General features: G+C 38.5%; 1 protein-coding gene across 2 annotated transcripts in view; it reads left to right on the top strand.

The window, feature by feature from the left end:
* Positions 1 to 1106: 1106 nt before the first annotated feature.
* LOC132815369 (solute carrier family 66 member 2) overlaps positions 1107 to 23603 on the top strand; it is a 35605-nt gene continuing 13108 nt past the window's right edge. The window contains exons 1-3 of one of the 2 annotated variants that reach the window (XM_060824252.1): positions 1107 to 1513; positions 7086 to 7219; positions 9960 to 10004. In XM_060824252.1, the coding sequence (XP_060680235.1) occupies positions 1305 to 1513; positions 7086 to 7219; positions 9960 to 10004 (388 nt within the window). In that variant the 5' untranslated portion in view covers positions 1107 to 1304. The remainder of the gene's footprint in view (positions 1514 to 7085; positions 7220 to 9959; positions 10005 to 23603) is intronic. The other variant, XM_060824253.1, reaches the window with a different exon arrangement.

Raw genomic sequence — 23603 nt, 5'->3', positions numbered from 1 at the left:
TTTAGGGTGAGAGGGGAAAGATATAAGAGAGACCTTCAGGGCAATGTTTTCACGCAGAGGGTGTTACATCTATAGAATGAGCTGCGAGAGGAAGTTGTGGTGGCTGGTACAATTGCAACATTTAAGAGGCATTTGGATGGGTATATGAATAGTAAGGGTTTGGAGGGATATAGGCCTAGGGCTGGCAGGTGGGACTAGGTTGGGTTGGGATATCTGGTCGGCATCAACAGGTTGGACCGAAGGGTCTAATTCCACACTCTACATCTCTGACTCTATGAATATCACCCCATTCGACTGTCCAGGTGTGAAGGATGTGGCTGTTCAACCTAATCCAAGGTTCCATGTTGACTAGGAATCTATTTGTTGTGACAGTATGGAATATTGTCTCTTCCCAGTTAAGGTGAAATCACTTGGGAAAGACTGGAATTGATGTGTGGCTTGGAAGCAGTGGTGGAAATGGTATGACATGACCATAAGCAGGGGTAGCAATTATGTTTTGAGTTCTGCTATTGGCGTTGGTGAAGATGAAAGTTAATTTAAAGCTTGAATAAAATCACTGTCTTATCAGGTATTGGGGGATAATAGTTATACATTTGTGTACCACCTTATTTACATATTATGGTTTCCTTCCGCCCATCATTCTTGAGTCAGTGTTCTCTGGAAAGTTAGAATGTTTGCACTGTGTATTAGTGCAAGATAAGAATAGTTAGCACAGCGCGGAATGAGAAACGTACTCCACAATATCAGGATTTATGGCTTCCTATAACATTCTTATCTCGCAGTCTATATACTTTTATTATGTTGGGGTGTGGAGAGAGGGTGAAGCAGGAATTATAAATTAACTTCTTTTTGAATCATTTCTCTGCTGTACGTGTGTCCCTCGAACTTGTGTGAAATGCCTTATTTTGCAGCTTCGTATATCTATTAGTGAGGAGACATCACGTGGACCCCTTGCAATCAATTAAAACATTTCTTCACTCTCTTTCCGTCGTAGGTGGGGTTAATTGATGCATTTAATTTTTAAAAAAGAATCAGGAAGAGAGACGAACACATTTCAATTTATTTTTACATTTCAGTTGTCGGCGTGGCATTGAGGAAATCCGGATGTTTGGGTGACATCAGCAGAGCTGGGACGGGCACTCCACTGCTCACATTTCATTCCACCAACTACAGCGCAGTTTCAAGCCGCTTCCAGGACCTCTTGCACAGCAATGCAGCAGGCGGCTGAAGCTGGCGGCTTTGGTGACTAAGGAGGCCAAACGTTCCTCTTGGCCGCCTGGCCGGGATTTATTTTTTCCACGAACATGGAAGAGGGTCTGAGCTCCCTTAAGCAGTTCGCCCTCCCTGTCGGCAAGCTGGCTTCTTGGATTGCAGCGGTGGCAATGATGTTTGGTGGTGTAGTGCCCTACATTCCTCAATACAGGGATATCAAGCGCACACAGAATGCAGAGGGGTTCTCCATCTACGTTTGCTTGGTGTTGCTTGTGGCCAATATATTGAGGATATTATTTTGGTAAGTCCGCTTTCCGTTTGTAACGAACCCCTCAGCTAATTTCCGATCATGCTGGGTGGACTGGTTTAACCAAATATTTTCGAACTGTCAATTGGACAAATGTAACAGTATTTCTTACAGTACTAGGAAAACATGAAGTTGTGGGATGACATTGTGGCTGATCCTACTCAACTGAATTGAGTTTTTAATATTTAAAAGAAAGATTGGCAATCTTTGAGAAGTTTAGTTACACTTCTGTATATGAAGACGCTACTTTATATGTGCAGTGGAAAGTGTTTTTCAATAGGATTTTGGGGGTTGGGGTATCATAACTCTCATTTAATCATCTTTGAGACTGGAGTTACTAGGCAAATATCAATTTGTACCACTGACTGTAAAATATCTTATCATCAGAATATAAAATTGAAGCATGGTAAACTGACCTGAAATTTGCTACATTGATGTTATTAAACATAAGCTCAACTGTTGTAAATCTTCAAGTGATGAATTCCTGTCATGAATTTCTGAAAAAGGTGATTGCCCAGAAATTGTTGGATCTGGGCGTATCAGTGAGCTGGATTTGTTCCCCTCTTAAGCTGTAATTAATTGTCTCAAACTGCTGAAATAATTAATTGATAACAGTGTGACAAAGGCAATGGTGAATCTAGTCAGTGGCAGAGTTAGTAGTTCATTTCCTCACCTACCTGTAATAAGATCTAAAACTTTGAATGGCTAGCAAAACCCTAAAATAATAGCTTTGATGTCAACAAAAACGACAATGATTTACATAGCATCTTTTACTGTAATAAAAATCCCAATGCACTTTGCAGGGCGTTCTAAAACAGCATATGATGTGGACAACAAAAGGGGTTAGTTCAGACGACAAAGCTTGACGAAAGAGATGGGTTTTAAGGAGAATCCTGAAGGAGAAAGTCAGAGTAGTTTGAAGTGAATGAAGATGTTCCAGAGCTTGGGGCCTAGATAACTGAAGGCTGACCTGCTAGTGGTGGAATGATTCAAATTGGAGTTGCACCAGGCCAGAGTTTTAATAACAGGGGTTGTGTGGTTGGAGGAAACTCCACATATCAGAAGGAGTGAAGCCATGGTGCATTAGAAAACAAGGATGAGACATTAAACTATTTAAATGAAGATCACTGAATGCATGCTTTCATAGAGAATAACAGCCATGTGAATGAGACTGCTTCCTGCCCAGAGTTCAGATTGCTTTGTAGTTCTTTAAATTCAGGAAGTAGATGTGATTTGCTGTCTACATGCTAAAGCAACACACTTTATGGTAATTTAAACTATGTGTGGCTTCTGGAATTAATATACTTGCCAATGAGTGAACCTGCATACTTTGTCAGGGTGGAAACATTATAACTCTGACATACTGAAAGGAGCTGAGTATTAATTTCACTCTGACCTAAAATCTACAGTCGATGCTGGATATAAATGATTTGGATGTGAACATAAGAGGTAAAGTTAGTAAGTTTGCAGATGTCAGCAAAATTGCAGGTGTAGTGGACAGTGAAGAAGGTTACCTCCAGAGTACAAAGGGATCTTGATCAGATGGGCCAATGAGCTGAAGAGTGACATATGGTGTTTAATTTAGATAAATGTGAGGTGCTGCAGTTTGGAAAGACAAATTGGGGCAGGACGTATACACTTAATGGTAAGGTCCTAGGGAGTGGTGCTGAACAAAGAAAGCTTGAAGTGCAGGTTCATAGTTTCTTGAAAACGGAGTCAGAGGTAGGTAGAACATAGAACAATATGGCACAGAACAGGCCCTTCGGCCCTCGATGTTGTGCCGACTTGTGAACTAATCTAAGCTCATTCCCTACACTATCCCATCATCATCCATGTGCTTATCCAAGGATTGTTTAAATCTCCCTAATGTGGCTGAGTTAACTACATTGGCAGGCAGGGCATTCTACACCCTTACTACCCTGAGTAAAGAACCTGCCTCTGACGTCTGTCTGAAATCTATTACCCCTCAATTTGTAGTTATGCTCCCTCATACAAGCTAAGGTCCTCATCGTAGGAAAAAGACTTTCCCTGTCTACCCTATCTAATCCTTTGATCATCTTATATGTCTCTGTCAAATCCCCTCTTCGCTGCCTTCTTTCCAGTAAGAACAGACCCAAGTCTCTCAGCCTTTCCTCCAGATCAGACAACATCCTCGTCAATCTCCTCTACACCTTTTGCAATGCTTCCACTTCCTTCCTGTAATGAGGTGACCAGAACTACACACAGTATTCCAAATGCAGCCACACTAGCGTTTCATATAGTTGCAGCATGACATTACAGCTCTGGAACTCAATCCCTCTACCAATAAAACCTAACACACCGTATACCTTAACAGCACTATCAACTTGGGTAGCAACTTTCAGGGATCTATGTACATGAACTCCAAGATCCCTCTACACATCCACAAGAATATTTCTATTGATCCATTATTCTGCCTTCCTGTTATTCTTCCCAAAATGAATCACCTCATATTTTTCTTCATTGAACTCCATTTGCCACCTCTCAGCCCAATATTGCAGTTTATCCAAGTCCCTCTTCAACCTACAACACACTTCCACACTGTCCACTACTACACCAACTTTAGTGTCATCTTCAAACTTACTAACCCATCCACCTATGCCTGCGTCTATGTCATTTTTATAAATGACAAACAGCAGTGGTCCCAAAACAGATCCTTGTGGCACACACTAGTAACTGAACTCCATATTTTCCATCATCCACCACTCGCTGCCTTTTTACAGAAAGCCAATGTCTAATCCGAACTTCTAAATCACCCTCAATCCCATGCCTCTGCATTTTCTCCAACAGCCTACCATGTGGAATCTTATCAAAGGCTTTACTGAAATCCATGTACACCACGTCAACTGCCCCACTCTCATCCACACGCTTGATCACCTTCTCAAAAAACTGAGGTTTGTGAGACATGACCTGCCCTGACGAAACCATGTAGACTATCTGCAATCAAATTGTTGCTTGCTAGATGATTATAAATCCTATCTCTTATAATCCTTTTCAAAACTTTTCCGACAACAGACGTAAGGCTCACTGATCTATAATTACCTGGGTTATCTCTACTGCTCTCCTTGAACAAGGAACAACAGTAGTAATCCTCCAGTCCTCTGGTACTAAACCTGTAGACAACGAAAACTCAAAGATCGAAGCTAAAGGCTCCAACACTACCTCCCTAGATTCCCAGAGAACCCTCTGATAAATTCCATTCGGCACAAGTGACTTGTCTACTTACGAACCTCGATCCTTTCTAGTCTAATTTCTTGTATCTCATTCTTCTCTAAAATATTCTCCTAGATAGATAGGGTAGTGAAGAAGGTGTTTGGTATACTTGCCTTTATTGGTCAGAGCATTGAGTATAGGAGTTGGGAGGTCATGTTGTGGCTATTAGATCATTATTGGAATACTGCATGCAATTCTGGTCTCCCTGTTATAGGAAGGATGTTGTGAAAGGGTTCAGAAAAGATTTACAGGATGTTGCCAGGGCTTAGAGAGTTTGAGCTATTGGGAAAGGCTGCATATACTCGGACTAATTTCCCCAGAGTGTTGGAGGCTGGGGGGTGACCTTATAGAGGTTTATAAAATTACGAGGAGCATGGATGGGGTAAATAGACAAGGTCTTTTCCTTGGAATGAGCTGCCAGTTGTGAAGGCTGGTACAGTTACAACATCCAAAAGGCATCTGGATGGGTATATGATTAGGAAAGGTTTAGAGCGATACGGGCCAAATACTGGCAAATGGGACTAGATTAGGTTAGGATGTCTGGTTGGCATGGGCAAGTGGACCGAATGGTCTGTTTCTGTGTTGCATATCTCTGTGACACTAACCCACCAATACTACTAGTGTGCTTATGTAGTACTTGCTGTGTTTTTTATATAATTGCTAGTTAGTGGAAGACCATTGGAAACATTAAGGCCCCATTAATAGTCTTTACGCCATTAAATACTAGCCTCAATGTACTGCGATGAGTTTAATTAGTTTTTACAAAACCGATGCAGCAATTTCTCTTGGTTATGTAAAGTTAGGGCCTTTTGACGCAGGGGTAGTGTCCTTACTAAGATTGTCCAGATTATAGTGCCACCTGTCCAAGACATTTCAAAACATTTCTGTACAGGTTGATGAAGAATATTTACAGGGAAAGTGGTGACAAATTATTTTTGCAGGATATCATCTAACAGTTTTTCATGTCTTCCTCACTGTAAATTGCTGGGTTTTTTTTCACAGATCAAGTATTTGGCTTCACTCCCCATTATTTTGGCAGTAAACTTTGGGATAGTGCAAATTACGGTGTGCTATAGAGTGTGCAGTGCCAGATCAGGATGGACATATGTTGAGTGCAACACATTGCCAAGGCCTGGCCCAGAGCAGAATTTAATAAAGATTATGTTTTGGAGTAATTGCTGCAGTCAGATAGTGTAGGAGTGGTTATGTATAGGCATAATATTCAGGTTGCGCTTAATTTGAATGAGGTGACAGTGAAATTTTACAAATAGACATTAGGGCATCCTAGAGCATATTTATCTCCTGGTTAGCTTACACTTTCATAGGCATGTTAATTCCTGTCTGCAGTACACACTTCGCATATAAGCTCAACTAATCATTTGGTAAAGTCAGCAAAAAAAATCAAACTATGCCTGTCTTTAAAATCATTCAACATATTATTTATTTGCAGTGCCAACAATCTGCAATCCTGTTGTTAAAATTTTCCTGCCCAAAATCATTTGGATCAACAATCATAGCATCTGTGCAGTATGAAAAGAAGCCATTCAGCTTATCAAGTCTGCACTGACCCTCCTAAGAGCATCTCACCCAGACTCTGCCTCATCACTGTAACTCTGAATGGGGTTTTAACCATAGCTAACCCACCTAATCTGCACATCCTTGATCACTGTGGGGCAATTTAGCATGGTCCATCCACTTAATCTGCACATCCTTGATCACTATGGGGCAATTTAGCATGGTCCATCCACCTAATCTACACATCTTTGGACTTTGAGAGGAAACTGGAGCACCTGGCAATGGGGAGAACGGGCAAACCCCTTACAGACAGTTGCCCAAGGTTGGAATCAAACCTGGGGCCCTGATGTTGTGAGCTAACAGTGCTAGGTTGCTTCACACAATACCTGATGTCCAGAGTTATTTAGTGACATTGTGTTTTTTTAACGAATGTAATTATAAAATAATTTGCTAATGTTGAGGTGAAAAAATAAAATTATTAAATATAAGGATGTTCACAAATGAAACAAATAATTTGAAAGCTTTTTTTCATACATTGTGATGAATGTTGGACTGGTTTAAGCAGGCAGCCTTGTTGTATGACATTTAATGAAAAGCTGGACACTTGAATAAGGGAATGGAGAGATTTGGGAAGATTTCGAATGGGAGAATGATAAATGGTCCAAATGACTGTTTTAATACCTAGATTCCATTTAATTCTGTGTATATCTGATTAAGTTATAAGTATTCATACATTTTTAATAATGTTATAAGGATAGTTTGTTTAAACTAAATTGTGTAGTTTGATTTATGAATCTAATGTAATCTCTCTTTTCTTAAGGTTTGGAAGGTACTTTGAACCACCCCTTTTATTACAAAGTATAATCATGATCATTACCATGCTGGTGATGTTGAAGTTATGTACTGCTGTTCGTGTAGCCAGTGAACTCACAACACGACGCCGTGCCTTTACAGGTTAGTGACAATCAAATATAGGCAGCCTGAACGCCAGCAATTTGAAAATGTTTAAACAATACAAAATCTTTTTTTTGTGATAAACAATCAGGTAAACCAGGTTCCATTTTGAAAATGTTAAAAAAATTTAGACAATGTAGCAATTTTAGAATTATTTTCCTGAGCTGCTAGTTCTGTGATTCATTCACACTATGCTACTTTCGTGTTCAAGACAAGGTAAGGGTGCTGAGCATTACACTCTTAATAGCCATTTGTGAAGGAAGAAATCAGTTAATCATGAAGTAAAATTTAAAAAATTTAACCATTTCAGACATATACATGTTGCCAGGGCATGTGGAACTTGAACCAACTATCTTTCTAGGGTGCTTGATAACCCAAATGATACCCTCCACCTATTTGTACTTAACCTCAATTGAAACAATTTATAATTTACTTTAGCGGGGTGGGGTGTCAGGGACGAAATACATTTGAGAAGCAAAGTCCATGTAAAAGGACTGCACCTACCTAACCTCGTTCAAAACACACTTTTAAACCTTTGTCATCATCAGCCATCACTCGCTACTGAGTATGATTGTCTACCTAGGAAATTCCATGTCACTGGTCATGAATTCTGTGGTCTTACATGGTTGATGAGCCAGATCCTATAGTTGCGTCTACTGAAATTGAACAAACTTACTGCAATCGTGCTGGTTTTCAATGTAGTAAAATTATGTGTGCTAAATTGCCAGAATGTGAAAGTAAGAGGCTCAATTGTTCTTCTTGTCTCTCAGCACTTCACATTCTTCCTTTTTCTCTCTCTTTTCTCCACTGGATGCATGTACATGCATGTGCGCGTGCGCACACATGCACTCACATATACACCCCCCCACCAATTCTTGAGTTGCCTTTTCTTCACCTTCGCAAAAGTATTATGACCATTAGCAATTTATTATTGTTTTGGAAGGAATTGAAGGAGGAAATTCAGCCCTACCTTGGTATGTGCCAAATATCATCCCAACTTTTCAGCATTCCTAAAGCTAAATATTCCATTCAGATATTAGCATTTGTGATGGGGAGAAGGTAGCAGATGCTGACTATTTATGCCAAACATAAGACATGTTTGTGTGTTGCTTTAAATGCTGCAAATCTGGCAACACTGACTTGAGGGCATTAGCTTCTGCAAAGCTTTAAATTAAGAACAAAACATGTAGTTTCAACCAGTAACTTAACTCCAGGGTAGTGTTCATTGGGAAATGTACAAAACTGCATCCTGTAATTTTAAAAAAGATTTGTATCATAGATTAATGTAAATCATCATTAGACTCTGGTGTGTCCCTTGCGACCATGTCCTTTCCTATTTGAAGAGTGCAACATTAAATATTGGGTATTGATAAAATTTGATTTGTAACAATGATTCTGGATTAAAGATAAATCATTCTGCCCTTTAAGTCAGTATTGCTTGCATTGTGTCTAACTGAATAATATTCCCAGAGCATGCTTTGATCCAAGACCCAAGTATATTTTTGTTCAGAATATTAAAGACTGCAAATGTGAGGTTCTGCAGATTTAAATTTAGTTCCTCAAATTGCATTCATTTATGTGGAAAATATAATACTTATAAGAGGGCAGAAATTAAAGATACATTGGAACAGAGGAGCTGGATGTTGAACAGTATAGTTATTTACTAGTCTCAGTTCAGAGACTTATAAAATAATCTTGTTTTAAATTAGATTTGACTTCTATTCGATAAGCTTCCTTTTTGAAAGGATGTGTATCAAGTGAGATTTATCTTCACACAAATGTCAGCAATTAAAAAAGGTGCAATCCAATAAGGGAGGGTAAAGATGTCTGAATTTGGGAATGACATTTACCCCTTATAATAATTCATTGATCTACTTAATCTGCAATATGCTTCTCTTAATAATGTGTCCTTTGGTAGTTCACAATCAAGAATATCTCATTTGTGTCTCGATAATGAATTTACTTATGTTTTCTCACCTTTGGGAATATCACTTTCAAGCCTGATGGCCAGAAAGCAGTCAGGATCAAGAGCCATTCCTGACTTCTGTTCTTTGTACCTGTCTAGCTTCATGGTACTAATTCTCTGTGACTTCTTGGAGTTAGCTTGATGTAGGTTGACTTTGGATGACTCAGTACCACATTATGGTCAGGAAGGCCTGGAGGGCAGGTAGGAGTCGGATAATTTTGTCTCAGAGTACATTGTGCTGTAACTAGCAGCTAAAGATCTGAAGGATGTGGACAAACCTTTTCTGAAAGATGAGAAAATGAAGCAAATATAAAACACATCTCAACTTGGTTAACTTGACAACTGTCTGAATTCAGACTGTTGCAGTTCCTCAACTATATTTTCAGTTTAATGTTCCTGGTCCAGTGCTGGTTCATGCTGTTACTAAAGCATTTAAAGTTAAAAGAGATTGAAGTGTAATTTTCACAACAAAATGCCCCTTTTTTTTATTACTACAACGTGTTGTGTGCTTATTTTAAACTGTTGTACTCTTGTCTCGTCTGAAAATCGACGACTGTCACAACCATATCATTGAAAGGTTGTACTAATAAATTTTCTTCTAGATGTAGAGAGGGGTAATATGTATTTCTAGTCTTGGATGTATATGCTTTACTAACATCTCTGCTGTTTCAGCAAAAGTATCGGTATATGGTGATTCCTTAAAAAATACTGGGCTGAATCAAAATCAATTTTGCCTCTTGTCTTTTCTTTCTGGCTTTTGGTCTGTGTTAACAGACAATAAAGATGAAGAAGTCAAAACTCCTAGGAAGTTCTTTCTGGGTATGTATGCACCCATGTAGCATGTATATGTCTCAAGATTTATCCCATTTGAGTCTGCATTTTTTTTCCAATTTTCATTTTGCATGAATGTTTTTGAATAGCAAAGACTTGGTGCGCGCAGCCTCTTTGCATTAGACAGGAGTATCTGTACAAATTGAAGTAAAATGAGGGTGGTTAGGCCGTTATGAACATTCAAGGCTTTGAACATGCTGGTAATGGAATACTGAACATGTCAATACATAATTTGATTCTTTCTTCCTCTGCTCAATGTGATGGGTTTGCGCATTCCAAAGTCTTAATTATAGTGATTTTTTAAAAAAAATTGAGTTTTACGTGCCTATGCAAACTCAGCCAAGACAGATAAGTGTTGAAGATGCCATTAAATTTTGTATTATATCACATTCAATTTAGTCTCTGTTTTGAATGTGTTTAGGCCAAGGATACATGATATTCTGGCAGTGTGGTTATTTATTTTGAGAGATTTTATTCACATTTGCTATCCTGGCTACAAGGAAAGCAACTTAAAATATTATTCACAAAGCTGTCTATTGTAAACAAGTGACAGTTTTCAATTTAAGTAGAATTTGAAGATGTAGGTATCAAACGGCCTTTGTCGACCCACAATAGCATAGCTTCGCATGTGATTTCATCAAATGATTGCAAATTACTTTCTATTCTATCAGATGACTTCTATGTCAAGTCTGCAAATTGATAAAGAGTAACTTTTTAAAATTTGCAGACTTGACAGAATTGCACTCGTGTTATTTTTAAAATTTGAAAATGATATAAAGTATTACCTTGTTTTCACAAAGTTGTTAACCAGTTTGGAACATGATTGAGCCAGCAAAGTAATTGAATTATATATTTTAAATATTGCTAAAAACAGTGTAATTTATACTTTTTTTCTTTAAAAAATGTCATTTTAAGGAGTATGTATTTGTCCAATACCTTATCATTCTGATAGACCACAGACATTTAAGAAGAATTAACAAAATTCAGTTGAGATGCAAAATAGTGTGCACTTTTGATGTATTCAAGGGTTCTCAGATTGTTCTGGAAAGGATAATATTTGAATATGATATTTTTAAAGACATGACATTTATTTGTCTTGGCTGATATTATTACTAGGAGAAAGTGAGGACTGCAGATGCTGGAGATCAGAGCTGAAAATGTGTTACTGGAAAAGCGCAGCAGGTCAGGAAGCATTCAAGGAGCAGGAGAATCGACGTTTCGGGCATGCGGCTCATGCCCGAAACGTTGATTCTCCTGCTCCTTGGATGCTGCCTGACCTGCTGCGCTTTTCCAGCAACACATTTTCAGCTCTGATATTATTACTATTCAATAATTTAGCATTGTTAATACAATTAATCTTGGCGCTTTTTGTGTTGTATCTTGGGATATTTTAAGGATGTAGTTCAACTAAAATCTGTGTCCTCACTTGTGTCCTGCAGGAGCTCATTTGTTAGTGAGAATGTGACAAATTGGTAGCAAGCCAGTATCATGATTTATTTTGTGACAACCCCTCTACAACCTTGCAAGCTTTTTGACAAAATAGAGTTGCAGTGGAGAACAGAATTTGCTGACCCTGTTGCATTGGTGGCGCTGAATCAGTTTTATGTTTTCCTTGTAAGCTTCAGGAATATTGCAGTGGGAAAACCTAATTGTTCTAGTGATCTAGTTTTAATGAAGTGAATTTTTGCAAATTTTAAATTGACTTATTGAAGATTTGCAGGTTGAATACAGTTGTGCGATATAGTATGAAATACTGCTTATTTAAAACATACAGAGTGTAGAAATCCTAGGCAGGGCACTGCAATAGTGATTTTTTTTGTTTTGAATGGACTAACTCTGAGCCGTTAACATCAAACCCGTTTTCTCAGATGAAACCAGCTTTCAAACCACCATACGTAAACATGAATGCAACTTTGTTATCCCTTTTGACTACTCAAAAGAAAACACTACTTTTCATTTGTGTACAATGACAGAAACAACATGCTAGTAAGTCAACAAATACAGAAATCTAATGACATTGTCAACCAATTGGATTCTTTAATGACTGCAATAAAATTCCCCCAATTTGAAAATTTGTGATCAAATATGTGAAATGGAATTAAATGAGGTCTTAGGTAATCTTTCGTTTAACAAGGCATCTTCTGTACAATTTATAAACTTGAACTTTGAAGACAATTGAAGTGGATAGAGCAAGTTTTTAAACTTAATTGGAATATTCTATTGGCATGCTGAGTTGCATGATTATTTCATGCTGTGAGATTGAAACTATCAAAAAGCACTCAATTATTTTTCTCAAACTGCAAGGTATTAAGTGTGTAAAAACAATTGTCAGGTAGTAGGGACTTGTAGGAAGAGTTAATGTTAAGTTGTACAGTCAACTTGTCCATCATTTATGCAGATTTTGTGTTGTAGGGCACAAAAAGTCATTTAACTGAAATTTTGATTATCAAAAAATTACTGAATGAGAATTGCAAAAACGTGTCGAGTAGTGGTATCTGTTGCAGGCTGCAGCGCAACATTAACAGGCTGCAGAGCTGGGCTGAGAAATGGCAGATGGAGTTCAACCTGGACAAATATGAAGTGATGCAATTTGGAAGGTCAAACTTGAATGCTGAATATGGGATTAAAGATAGGTTTCTTGACAATGTGTTGGAACTAAAAATGTGTTGCTGGAAAAGCGCAGCAGGTCAGGCAGCATCCAAGGGAACAGGAAATTCGACGTTTCGGGCATAAGCCCTTCTTCAGGAACAACAGGATCTTGGTGTTCAAGTACATAGATCCCTCAAAGTTTCCACCCAAGTGGATAGAGTTGTTAAGAAAGCATATGGCGTTTTGGCTTTCATTAACAGGTGGATCGTGTTTAAGAGCCGCAAAGTTTTGTTGCAGCTATATAAAACCATGGTGAGACCACACTTGGAATATTGTGTCCAGTTCTGGTGGCCCTATTATAGGAAAGTGTGGAGGCTTTGGAGAGGGTGCAAAGAAGGTTTACCAGGATGCTACCTAGACTGGAGGGCTTGTCTTACAAAGAGAGGTTGACTAACCTCAGACTTTTCTCTCTGGAGAGAAGAAGGAAGAGAGGTAACCTGATTGAGGTGTACAAGGTAATGAGAGATATGGATAGAATCGATATCCAGAGACTTTTCCCCAGGGCAGGATTGACTGGCACAAGGGTCATAGTTTTAAGGTGTTAGGAGGAAGGTGTAGAGGAGACGTCAGAGGTAGGTCCTTTAGACAGAGAGTTGTGAATGCATGGCATGCGTTGCCAGCAGTGGTGGTGGAAGCAGAGTCAATAGGGACATTCAAGCGATTGCTGGACATGCACATGGACAGCAATGAATTGAGGGGTGCATTGGTTAGGTTATATTATTTTAGTTTAGGATTAATCCTCGGCACAACATCTTGGACCGGAGGGCCTGTTCTGTGCTGTACTTTTCTATGTTCTATGTTCTAACTTTTGTTTGGAGTCCATTATTTAATACAGACTAAAAAATATGTAATGCAGTCTTGATCCTGTAGGAGTCAGTGTTTGATAATAATTGGTATAATTGTAGGACACTGTCTTATCTTTATGCAAGCAGATGATATGGACATGAATGCATTTTCATTGTAGATATTGTATCTAAAAGTTTGATTTTTCATGACTTGGCCTATTTTATCAAAATATGGATCCAGTATTGCTTAAAGGAATTGCCGACCATTTTAATTCCATTTCAAGTTTTAACTTTAAAATTATTTTAATAATTCTGTACATGGTAATAACTCAGCTTGCACCTAAACCATGCTTTGATGTGAATACCATCCTTTGACTTGATGTTGAATATGGAGAAGTTGAACTCGTAGTAAGTTGAACAATTTTAGAAGTTTCAAATATTTTGTTCATACTGTTAGTTTTTTTAAATAGGAAATTTCAGTCATTGCCAGTGCTTAACTTTTACCATTTAATTCCCCAAATCACCAAATCAGTGGCAAATGGCTAAGTGGATTTTTGACAGCAAGTCCAACTACTCTCGGAACAGGAGTAGGCCATTTAGCCTGTTAAGCCTGCTCCACTATTCAGTTAGACCATGGCTGATCATCTGCCTCGATGCCACTTGGACATACTATGTTTCTGTTCCTTGATGACATTACTGTCCAGAAAGCTCAATGATTGAGCTTTCACAGCCATGTTGGGTAGAGAATTCCACTAATTCCTTCTTATTGTCAGTCTTGAATAGCCTGCCACATATCCTCAGATTGTATGCCCTGATTTTTGAATCACCAGCCTGGAAACACCTTTCATTGAAATCTGCCCTTCCAAGTACTAGCAAACTGTAAGGTGGTTTAAAGATAAACAACTTATGGGATTCTGCTGATTTAAAAAAAATTAATTATACAGTAAAGACAGTGAGATTTAAATTGACCTGTGCAGCATCTATTTTTCAAGCATTGTGTGGCCTCCCAAGGTCTCAAATGAAAGGAAGGAAATAAAACAACTCACCATCTTGGCTAAGGGCATCCGTGAAATGTTCATTATCCACAGTTGAGGAAGGAGTTGGCTCCTGTGCATAAACAAATAAGGGGCCAAAGGATGTCAGAGGACCAACTGCAATATTGATTTGCCCCAAGGTAACTAGCACTGAGGAAAACCAACCTTCAACATTGCATAAGTAAAGAATTATTAAATACTTCATATTGTTGGAATATCCCTTTGTATCTATTAATCTAACCTTCAGTTCTTTTTAGCACTTCTGACAAACTATTTCATCTTATAAATGGATCTGAAACTGAGCTGTAAAATGCAGTTTACAGATTGAATTAGTGCAACGTGTCTGAGCATACGTACGTAATAAATTTTTATTGGTCAGGAGCAGCTGTATCTTTCCCACCTTCAACTCTAAAATAAAGCCTTAAAGCTACAATGTAAAACATAATAACATGTTAACTGCAGAACTGAGAGATGATTTTCTTGCCTAAATTTATTATTTTTATCAACTTCACAACCAACTGCCTTTTTGACCAAGGTATCACACTCAGTTCTGTCCTGTCAGCACATAGATTTGCACAATACTAAATAATAATACAGAGCGTGAAATCTAGTTTATTCCCCAGCTGAGGAATATTAAGGACCACTTTCACTATGGTTTATATTATCTAACTCAGCACAGACGAGAAATGTTTCTTACTACAACATTGAATTATCTAGAACTATTGGAGGTCAAAATTAAGTTTTAATTAATTAAGAATTCAAGGTAGACCAGCAGGAGATTGGAAGAACATAGCAAGCCAAGCAACATCAGGAGGTGGAGAAGTTAAGGTTTCAGGTCACACCCAAAATGTTGACTTTTCTGCCTTCTGATGCTGCCTGGCTTGCTGTGTTCTTCCAGCCTCTTGCTTGAAAATTAAGTTTGAGCTGCAAAATAGTGAAATATGTAGAAGATAAATGCACGTGCATATAGAGAAGGTCCCATGGATTATAAGTTTTTTTTCTTAAAATTGGTAGGTTCTATGTGAAACTGGCTGGCTGGTGGTTCCACCTGATCACCACTGAAAATGCAAAAAATAACAATTTATTCAGAGGAGGAAAAAAAAATTCTCAGCAGTGCCATTCTCCTAATTCACTCCCACTTGATTTTATTGTCAGTCTAATTAAACATGGTATAGCAGGGAGCTCGTAGTGACTTTTGTTGTGATTTGTGTAAATCCCTCCAAATGGTGTTCCAACTGATAAAGACCAGGCATTAAATGAGAACGGTTTAAAATCTCGCAGATGCAATAGACAAGCAACACTTCGTTTAGTATGTAGTTTTATATTTCGCAAATGTTAGATGTATTTTAATTATTTATTTTATAAATGTTTAAATTCTTGTTTTGCAAATTTATACATCTTTCGTTTGCAGCTGTTGAGGGTATGAGTATCCCGAATTGTTGTGTTTCATGAATTGGATCTTAACATAATTTTTAAAATATTAAGATAAGCAGCAAATTCACTACTAACAAATTTGACAAAAGCTGTGTACAGAAACATTTTCCAAAGGTTCTGCAATACTGGTTGATTCTTCAGACAAGCTACTATGCTATTGCACTCTTTTAATAATTTAAGATGACAAAAGACATGACAAGAAGATCAAGTGGCTGTAATAAAGTCAGTCAAATCTTCACGACCTGGAACCAGCTACCTGATGATTAGCAGAAGTGACTGTAGGTCAGCAAGGTGACCGATGCAAAGCTGTGCTATTTGCTGCAAGGGTAGCTGCTTTCAATCTGTGCCACTGAATTAGTATTATTGTGGATACAAAAGTTGACTTGTACATTTGAACTTTTGTGCTGCTTCAGTTTTTGAAGGTAGAAAAAAAAATCTCTGGTAGAATTTGCCAAATGCCTGTTCTCAGTGATGCATCACTAAGCATAGAATGTTCATTTAATTCATTGTCTACATCTACAAGTAGAAATATATCTGTGTGGGTGCTTGCAATATTAATGAAAGGGATGCAGAGTGTCCTTCCTGCTCTGGCTTACATCAGAAAGCGTGCCTACAGTTACCCTACCCTTGTTTATAGAAAAATGATTAATATTTGGTTTCTGTTTTCAAGAACAGCATCTTCCTAAAAAAGATGCTATTTGCATGGGCTGGTTTTGTGCATGAGAGTACGAATCTATGGTCCAATCCTGGAAATGTGTAACTTTACCAACCTCTTTGCTCTTAATTATGATACAGGCTGGCATCGTTCAAGTTAGTTAAGAGCTTGCCATTTTAGAACTCTCATCAACTCTGCATGCTTCCTTGACTAGCATTGTAGCGTAATGGATGTATTTATTGTATTCCTCAAAATTCCCTAGATTCTAGAATTATCCCAGCGTATTGACTATATATGTCAGTTAACACTATCACTGGAAGACTTCTAGAATCTGTTGTTAAGGTGGTCCTAGTAGAACCTTTAGGAAATTGCAGTACATTCAGGGAGAGTCTACATGGTTCTAAAAGGGAATTATGTTTGACAACTTTATTAAAATTCTTTTACGGATGTAACAGGTGTGGTGGATAAAGTGGAACCAATAGATGTAGATCCAGAGGTATTCAGTGTCATATGAAGGATTAGTGCACAACATGAGCTCATGCTGTTGAGGGTAATTTAGCATGTATAGAGGATTTGTTAACTAGTAGTCAAAGTTAAAAATCACACAACACCAGGTTATAGTCCAACAGGTTTAGTTGGAAGCATGGTAGCTTTCGGAGCGACGCTCCTTCATCAGGTGATAGTGGAGGGCTCAATCCTAACACAGAATTTATAGCAAAAATTTACAGTGTGATGTAACTGAAATTATACATTGAAAAATTGATTGTCTGTTAAGCCTTCCATCTGTTAGAATACAGTGATAGTTTCGCTTCTTTCATGTGTAAATCACAAAACCCTTTTTTAGAAAAAGTTGCATTCTCGGGTTAGTTGTTAACAATGGTGATAGCTAGACAATATGTTGAAGGTGTTGGCCCCCTGTGTTCTCTGTCTATGCCATGATGTTTAGATTATTCTAATCTAAAAAATGAGATAACGGAGTTTTACATTAATTCATGCAGTTTTTGAGCCAAGTACAATGTAACCCTGCAAGTACAAATTCACCCCACAAAATGTGTGTGCACGTGTGTCTCTGTCTGTCTGGGTTGGGGATTGTGAGTGTGAGAAAGTGTATGTGTGTGTGTAGTGAGTGCAGAGTGTCTTAAGTCTGTGAGGGGGTGCATGTGTTAGTGTGAGAGTGTGTGTCTGTAAGGGTGTGTGTGGGTGTCTGTGTGCCTGTCTGTGTGTATGTGTGTGTCCGTGTGTGTGCAATGGTGGTCACCTGTAATGTGACATGAACCCAAGGTCCCGGTTGAGGCCCTCCCTATGGGTACCGAACTTAGCTATCAACCTCTGCTCGGCCACTTTTCGCTGCTGCCTGTCCCGAAGTCCACCTTGGAGGATGGTCACCCAAAGGTCCGAGGCTGAATGTCCTGGACCACTGAAATGTTCCCCAACTGGGAGGGAACCCTCCTGTCTGTTGAATGTCTGTAGTCAAAATGAATGGGACCACACTGCATCCCTGCTACAGCAGACTCCATAGGAGTCAGCCAGGGAATTGAAACTTCTGATGAGCAATTCCTTTGAATCAGGAACACTCTGAATTTTCCAACTGAAAGGGGTATTTTCAGAGGTTCTAATTCAGATAAAGTGTAACAGTCTCCCAGGAAAATTTGTAAAAGTAAAGCACTATTTTAAATACTGATTAAATATTACAATGAATCCTCAAATTAACAGCAGATAGAGTTGGAAGCATGGAGGAGTAAAATGGCAAATGGCTGCTATGCTGGGGCCAGTGGGAACAACGAGTCAAGATTTAGGAAAAATTATAGTCCTAAAGTGCAATGTAGGGGTGGCTTGTACCTGGCCAGAGTAGCGTGGCACATGTCTGTTAACACAAAATAATCGATAAGTGGAAAGTAGAATTAAACAGCAGGACTTAAAACAAAATAGCAGACAGAAACTAAACAAAATTGCCTGCTCATACACAGTAAAATGTAATGATACCATTGAGTAAGCCACAGTAAAAACGACCCAACATGTTCCCATTTGAAACAGTTCTGATAAGGAAATCTAAGGTCCGATAAATGCATAACTCCAGCCACATTAAATGAAAGAATAATTGTCCCAGTAAATGAAAGAACATCCAAGTGCAAGATGCAGCCTATTAACTCCCTAACAGTCTACCAAAACAACAGTTAAGGTTACTTTTTAGTGAATAATTGTTTCTTTGAAATTAATTATTCTGCAATATAGTTACATATAACCGAAATATTTATGCCTATATGTGAAAGTTAATAAGCTTTAGAAAATGTCTTCACTATGCCCTGAACAAAATAGATTGTTCACAGCCCATTAATCACAAAGTACTAAGAGTAGAAATGGCTGTATCTAACTTTAAATGTTATAACTAGCTTCATAACAAAAATAAATATTACAAATCTTATACCAATTAGTTAAAAAAACTGTCATTTGTGTTTTCACATATATAATTAGGACAGTGGGAAATATAAGGGGAGTAATTGAATGGAATACAGTGAATAATGCAGGATTCAAGCTGTCCTTAGAGATAAACTGGCCTGAGGCAAGTTTGAGGGCCTGTGTCCATTAACTTTGCAATGTGAATGAATAGGATGTATAAAAAGATCTCAAGGACTAGAGATTATAGTGTCTGTTAAAAACCACCCAATCATGGGAACCTGGGACTGTCCATAGGGATGCCCATCTTTGATAGGGTTTATGGATTAAGAGGAAAGGAATGTAACCATGTTATATGTGATCATTGTAATACACAAGTGTATAAAATACCGCTTTTCCTGTTCAAGGTAGAATAGGCCATCGATCTCTTTTTCTGGTCTGAGCTGGAGATTAAGAAAACAATTGTGTTTTCACATCAAACCCAGATTCAGGGAAGACTTTTTGGCTCCCTCCCTGCACTAATCAGTTTCTGCTTTAAATTACGTCTTCCACTTGCCTGTCTGCCTCCTGAGTTTTCATCCCCGGTCAGGGTTACGCTCCACATCTGTACTGTCCACATATAGATTGATTTCAGGCTGTTGGCTGGCAGAATTCTTACAGGACCCTACATGTTTCACTTACATTTACAGAATGTAATCTGAGATCATGTTTTTTTTCAATACATGGAATAGAGGGCCAGCTTAGCCTGGCTGTTTAGCCACGTCCTATTAGACGGCGAATATAGCACTGGAAATTTAAATGAACATTCAATAAAAAGAATGAAGCAAGCACAAAATATTTCGGAGAAAACAATAAAGGAGTGTCCCTAACTCCCTGTAACCATGAGTGTTTGGCAACCATTAGTCATACAAGTGCTTTTACCTCTAACTATGCTAATATCAATAAATAATGATGTATAGATGAATAAGGTGAAACCAGTGTCGTGAAATATTTACAAGTAAAATTTAAATTTGAAGAACACGTATACCATTTTTGTGCTCTTCATAGATATTTTATTAATGGTGATGGAATTGGGCAGGAAAATTGTGGCAGTCGTGGACAGTCTCCCGGATTATCCAGGAGGCTTTTTCATAGTCCAGCTGTACTTGCCATATTGTCTGCAGATTTCACCCCTGAACAGCAATCTCACCTTGTGATTATATGCCACCTGTATATGTAGCCAACACATGTAACTTTGATTGTAGTCACATAGGAAATGTCAAACAGTAAGAGTGTGTAACTGGGACCAAATATTTGTTCTGCCATCAGGAATGGCGTACCACAGTTCAAATTCTGCCCTTCTTGTCTGACATCCGGTTCTTGATAAATTGCAAATTCTTAGTTAAGCATTTGAAAAGTCAAAAGGCATCGTCTTTGGTTCCTTCCACAACTCATGCTGTTAATAGAGTCATACATCATGGAAGCAGACCCTTTGGTCGAACTCGTCCATGCCAACCAAATTTGCCAATCTAAACTAGTCCCACTTGCCTGCATTTGGCCCCTATCCCTCTACACCTTTCTATTCATGTGCCTATCCAAATATCTTTTAAATGTTGTAAACTGTACCTGCATCAACTACTTCCTCTGGTTCATTCCACATATGAACCACACTCTGAACAAGTTGCCTCTCTGGTTCCTTTTAAATCTTTCTCCTCTCTCCTTAAAAATATGCCCCCTAATTTTGAACTCCCCTGGCCTATGGAAAAGACCTTTGCTAATCACTTTATCCATGCCCCTCATGATTTTATTAACCAAGAACTATGTACCCAAACCCCTTGGTGTCTCTGTTTGACAACACTACCCAGAGCACTATCATTAATGATAGGTCGTGCCTTTATTTGTTTTACCAAAATGCAATACCTCGCTTTTGTCAAAATGGAGCTCCATCTGCCACTCCTCAGCCCATTGGCCTCATTGATCAAGACCCCTTTGTAACCTTAGAAAACCTTCTTCACTGTCAACTATACCACCAATGTTAGTGTCGTCCACAAACTAACCATGCCTCTCAAATTATCATCTAAATCTTTTTATATAAGTGACAAACAAAAGTGGAATCAGCACTGATCACACTGTGGATCACTCTGCTGGTCACAGACCTCCAGTCAGAAAAGCAACTCTCCACCACCACCCTTTGCCTCATACTGTCAAACCAATTCTGTATCCAGTTGGCAAGCTCTCTCAATTATATGTAATCTAACTATTCCATCTCCTTCCTGCTTGCTGTTTCATGTTCAACCCAATTGTTTACAACCTTGACACCCATTTAACGCCAAACTGTTTTCATGTGGGATTCACTTCATCACAATTACCATCTTTCATTTTCTGCCTCCATCCATGATTCAATACACCAATTACTGAAACCGTTCTCCAAGCCTTGATCTACAAATTAGGCTATTGCAATGCACTCCTAACCTGCCATTGTTCATCCCCTATTAACTTAATTGTGAATACTTCTGACTGATGGAGAAGCTTCAAGTGAAAGCGTGCCAGATAAAAAAGTTATCATCGCTAGTGACTGGATCAACTTCTTAAATTGTGTCTTTTTTGTTCGAACTACTGGAAGTCCAAGACTATAATGGCGCAGAACAGCCTGCATTAAGCATCAAGCTAAAGGATATGATAAATAGAAGGCAATAGGGAAATCCAGCAGTCTAAGTGAATAACACATCAGAATATATTACTGAGGTGTAAAGAAATTAATGAAATACAAAGTGAATATGAAAAACGCTTGCAAGAAACATAGAAGTTATCAAAGTGGTAAATGGAAATGTGGGCCCATTAAGTTAGATATGGATGAGAGTATAATTGAGGAAATCGAAAGCTTGTGAAATAAGTGCTTTGGATCCATTTTCGCAGTAGCGAAGGAGGATTAAAATACTCATAGAAGGTAACCTATATATGAAATAGAAGAACTTTGATTTAATTTAATTAAAATGTACTGGTTGAAAAAGTAATTGTGCTTTAATTTGACAAAACTCCACAAACTGCAGGAAATAGCAAATGTGTTAGTCATAATGTTTTCCCCTCTAGATTCAGGAATTTGTGCCTATGGATTAGAAAATTACAAATGACGTTATTATTGAATGAAGAAGAAACCAAGTAACTGTAAGCTGTCAGTATAACATTGCTTCTAGTGCTACCCACAACTGATGTTTACAAATGAATGACTGAGAACTTGGACAGGTATGGGGTCAGGGTGAGTAATAGGTCCAGCCTGACTAACCCAGTTGATTTTGTTTGAGAAATGGCAAATGGAAGAGTGCCTATGGATGTTTCTAAATATTTAATAAGATTTCAAATGAGACTTTTAACATTAATGAAAGTGCACCCAATTGGAGTGCACTTAAAAAGTGTTCAAGGCCTCTCCTGGGTCTTCAGCTTTTCACCATATATATATCTCATTATCAGCAAAAAAAAATTCTGATCAAAAAAGGACCTTCTGAGAAGGATGAAGTACTCGTGGTTAATAAATGTAATTGAAGAGACTATCCTACCAAAATCTAAAGCATCCGAAGTGGGAAATTTGAGGCACAATTTATTGAGCATGGCAGAAGGCTGGACACCGGCATCCTGTCAACTTGATCTCTAGAACTTGAGGCATGAAGGCCCTAAATGCTGCACAGTGGGGAAGCATTTACTTCAAGACTTTCATCAATAGAGAGTAACTCCTGCCCCTTCAGGTCTGTCAGCCCCTCAGACGATTCATGTCTCATGTACAAAGAACTGCACTGGGACTATTGGCTACGTTCTAGTAATATGCTTCAGGGTTCACTCGGAATTATCAGTGAATTCCTGGACACAGGTAACTGGTGGACACTGGAAGGGGATTTTTGGAGAAAGGTGTAGCAAGACTCTCAGCAAACTCCTTGTGGGTGCCTTGATCAGTCATTGGATGTGGAAGCCTCCCTACCTGGCCACCAGGGTTTGCTTGTTAGTGTCCTCACGTGGTTAATCCTGCTTCCTGCAGTAGCGATAACCAGTAGCGACAGTTGAAGCCCTTAAATACTAATCACATTAATTGCTCTTGAGGGCCTCAATTATCGACTGGGCAGGAAGGACATTGTTGAGTTTTCTCACACAGATTTCATCCAGGTGAGATGGCAGTGTCACCTTGCCACACTCTCCTGCCCAGTTAAACAAGCTGTCCACTTCCAAAGCGTTCAGTTTTTTTGTTTGGTTGGATAAGCATATCCTAAAAATGCACCACCTGTGTTCAATTGTACACCAGGCTGAACTGCCAAATTAACCAGTGTTTTCTGAATTACATTAGTCCTCAGTCTCTAAAAAGTGTCAAATTTTAAAATATTAATGGCCTTGTTCAAATCCCACCACGTTTTCCCTTTGCTCTAACCTCCTCCAACTGTAAAACCTTCCTTAAATTCTTCCAAAATTGGCATCTCATGGATCCTTCAGCTTTGCACCATTATTTGTAGTGTTGACATCAGGTGTTTATTCTAAATTTTTCTCTGCCTTTTCATCGTTCTATCTTTTTAGGAGAGCCTGTCCCATGATTCAAGATTTACGGCAGCTGTTTTAATACCACTTCCTTTGGCTGAGCATCAATTATTGCTAGATTTTGCTTCTGTGAATGATTTTG

This window comes from Hemiscyllium ocellatum, chromosome 4, assembly GCF_020745735.1.
Source record: "Hemiscyllium ocellatum isolate sHemOce1 chromosome 4, sHemOce1.pat.X.cur, whole genome shotgun sequence".
Classification (NCBI taxonomy): domain Eukaryota; kingdom Metazoa; phylum Chordata; class Chondrichthyes; order Orectolobiformes; family Hemiscylliidae; genus Hemiscyllium; species Hemiscyllium ocellatum.
This window is presented reverse-complemented; position numbering and strand designations above follow the sequence as displayed.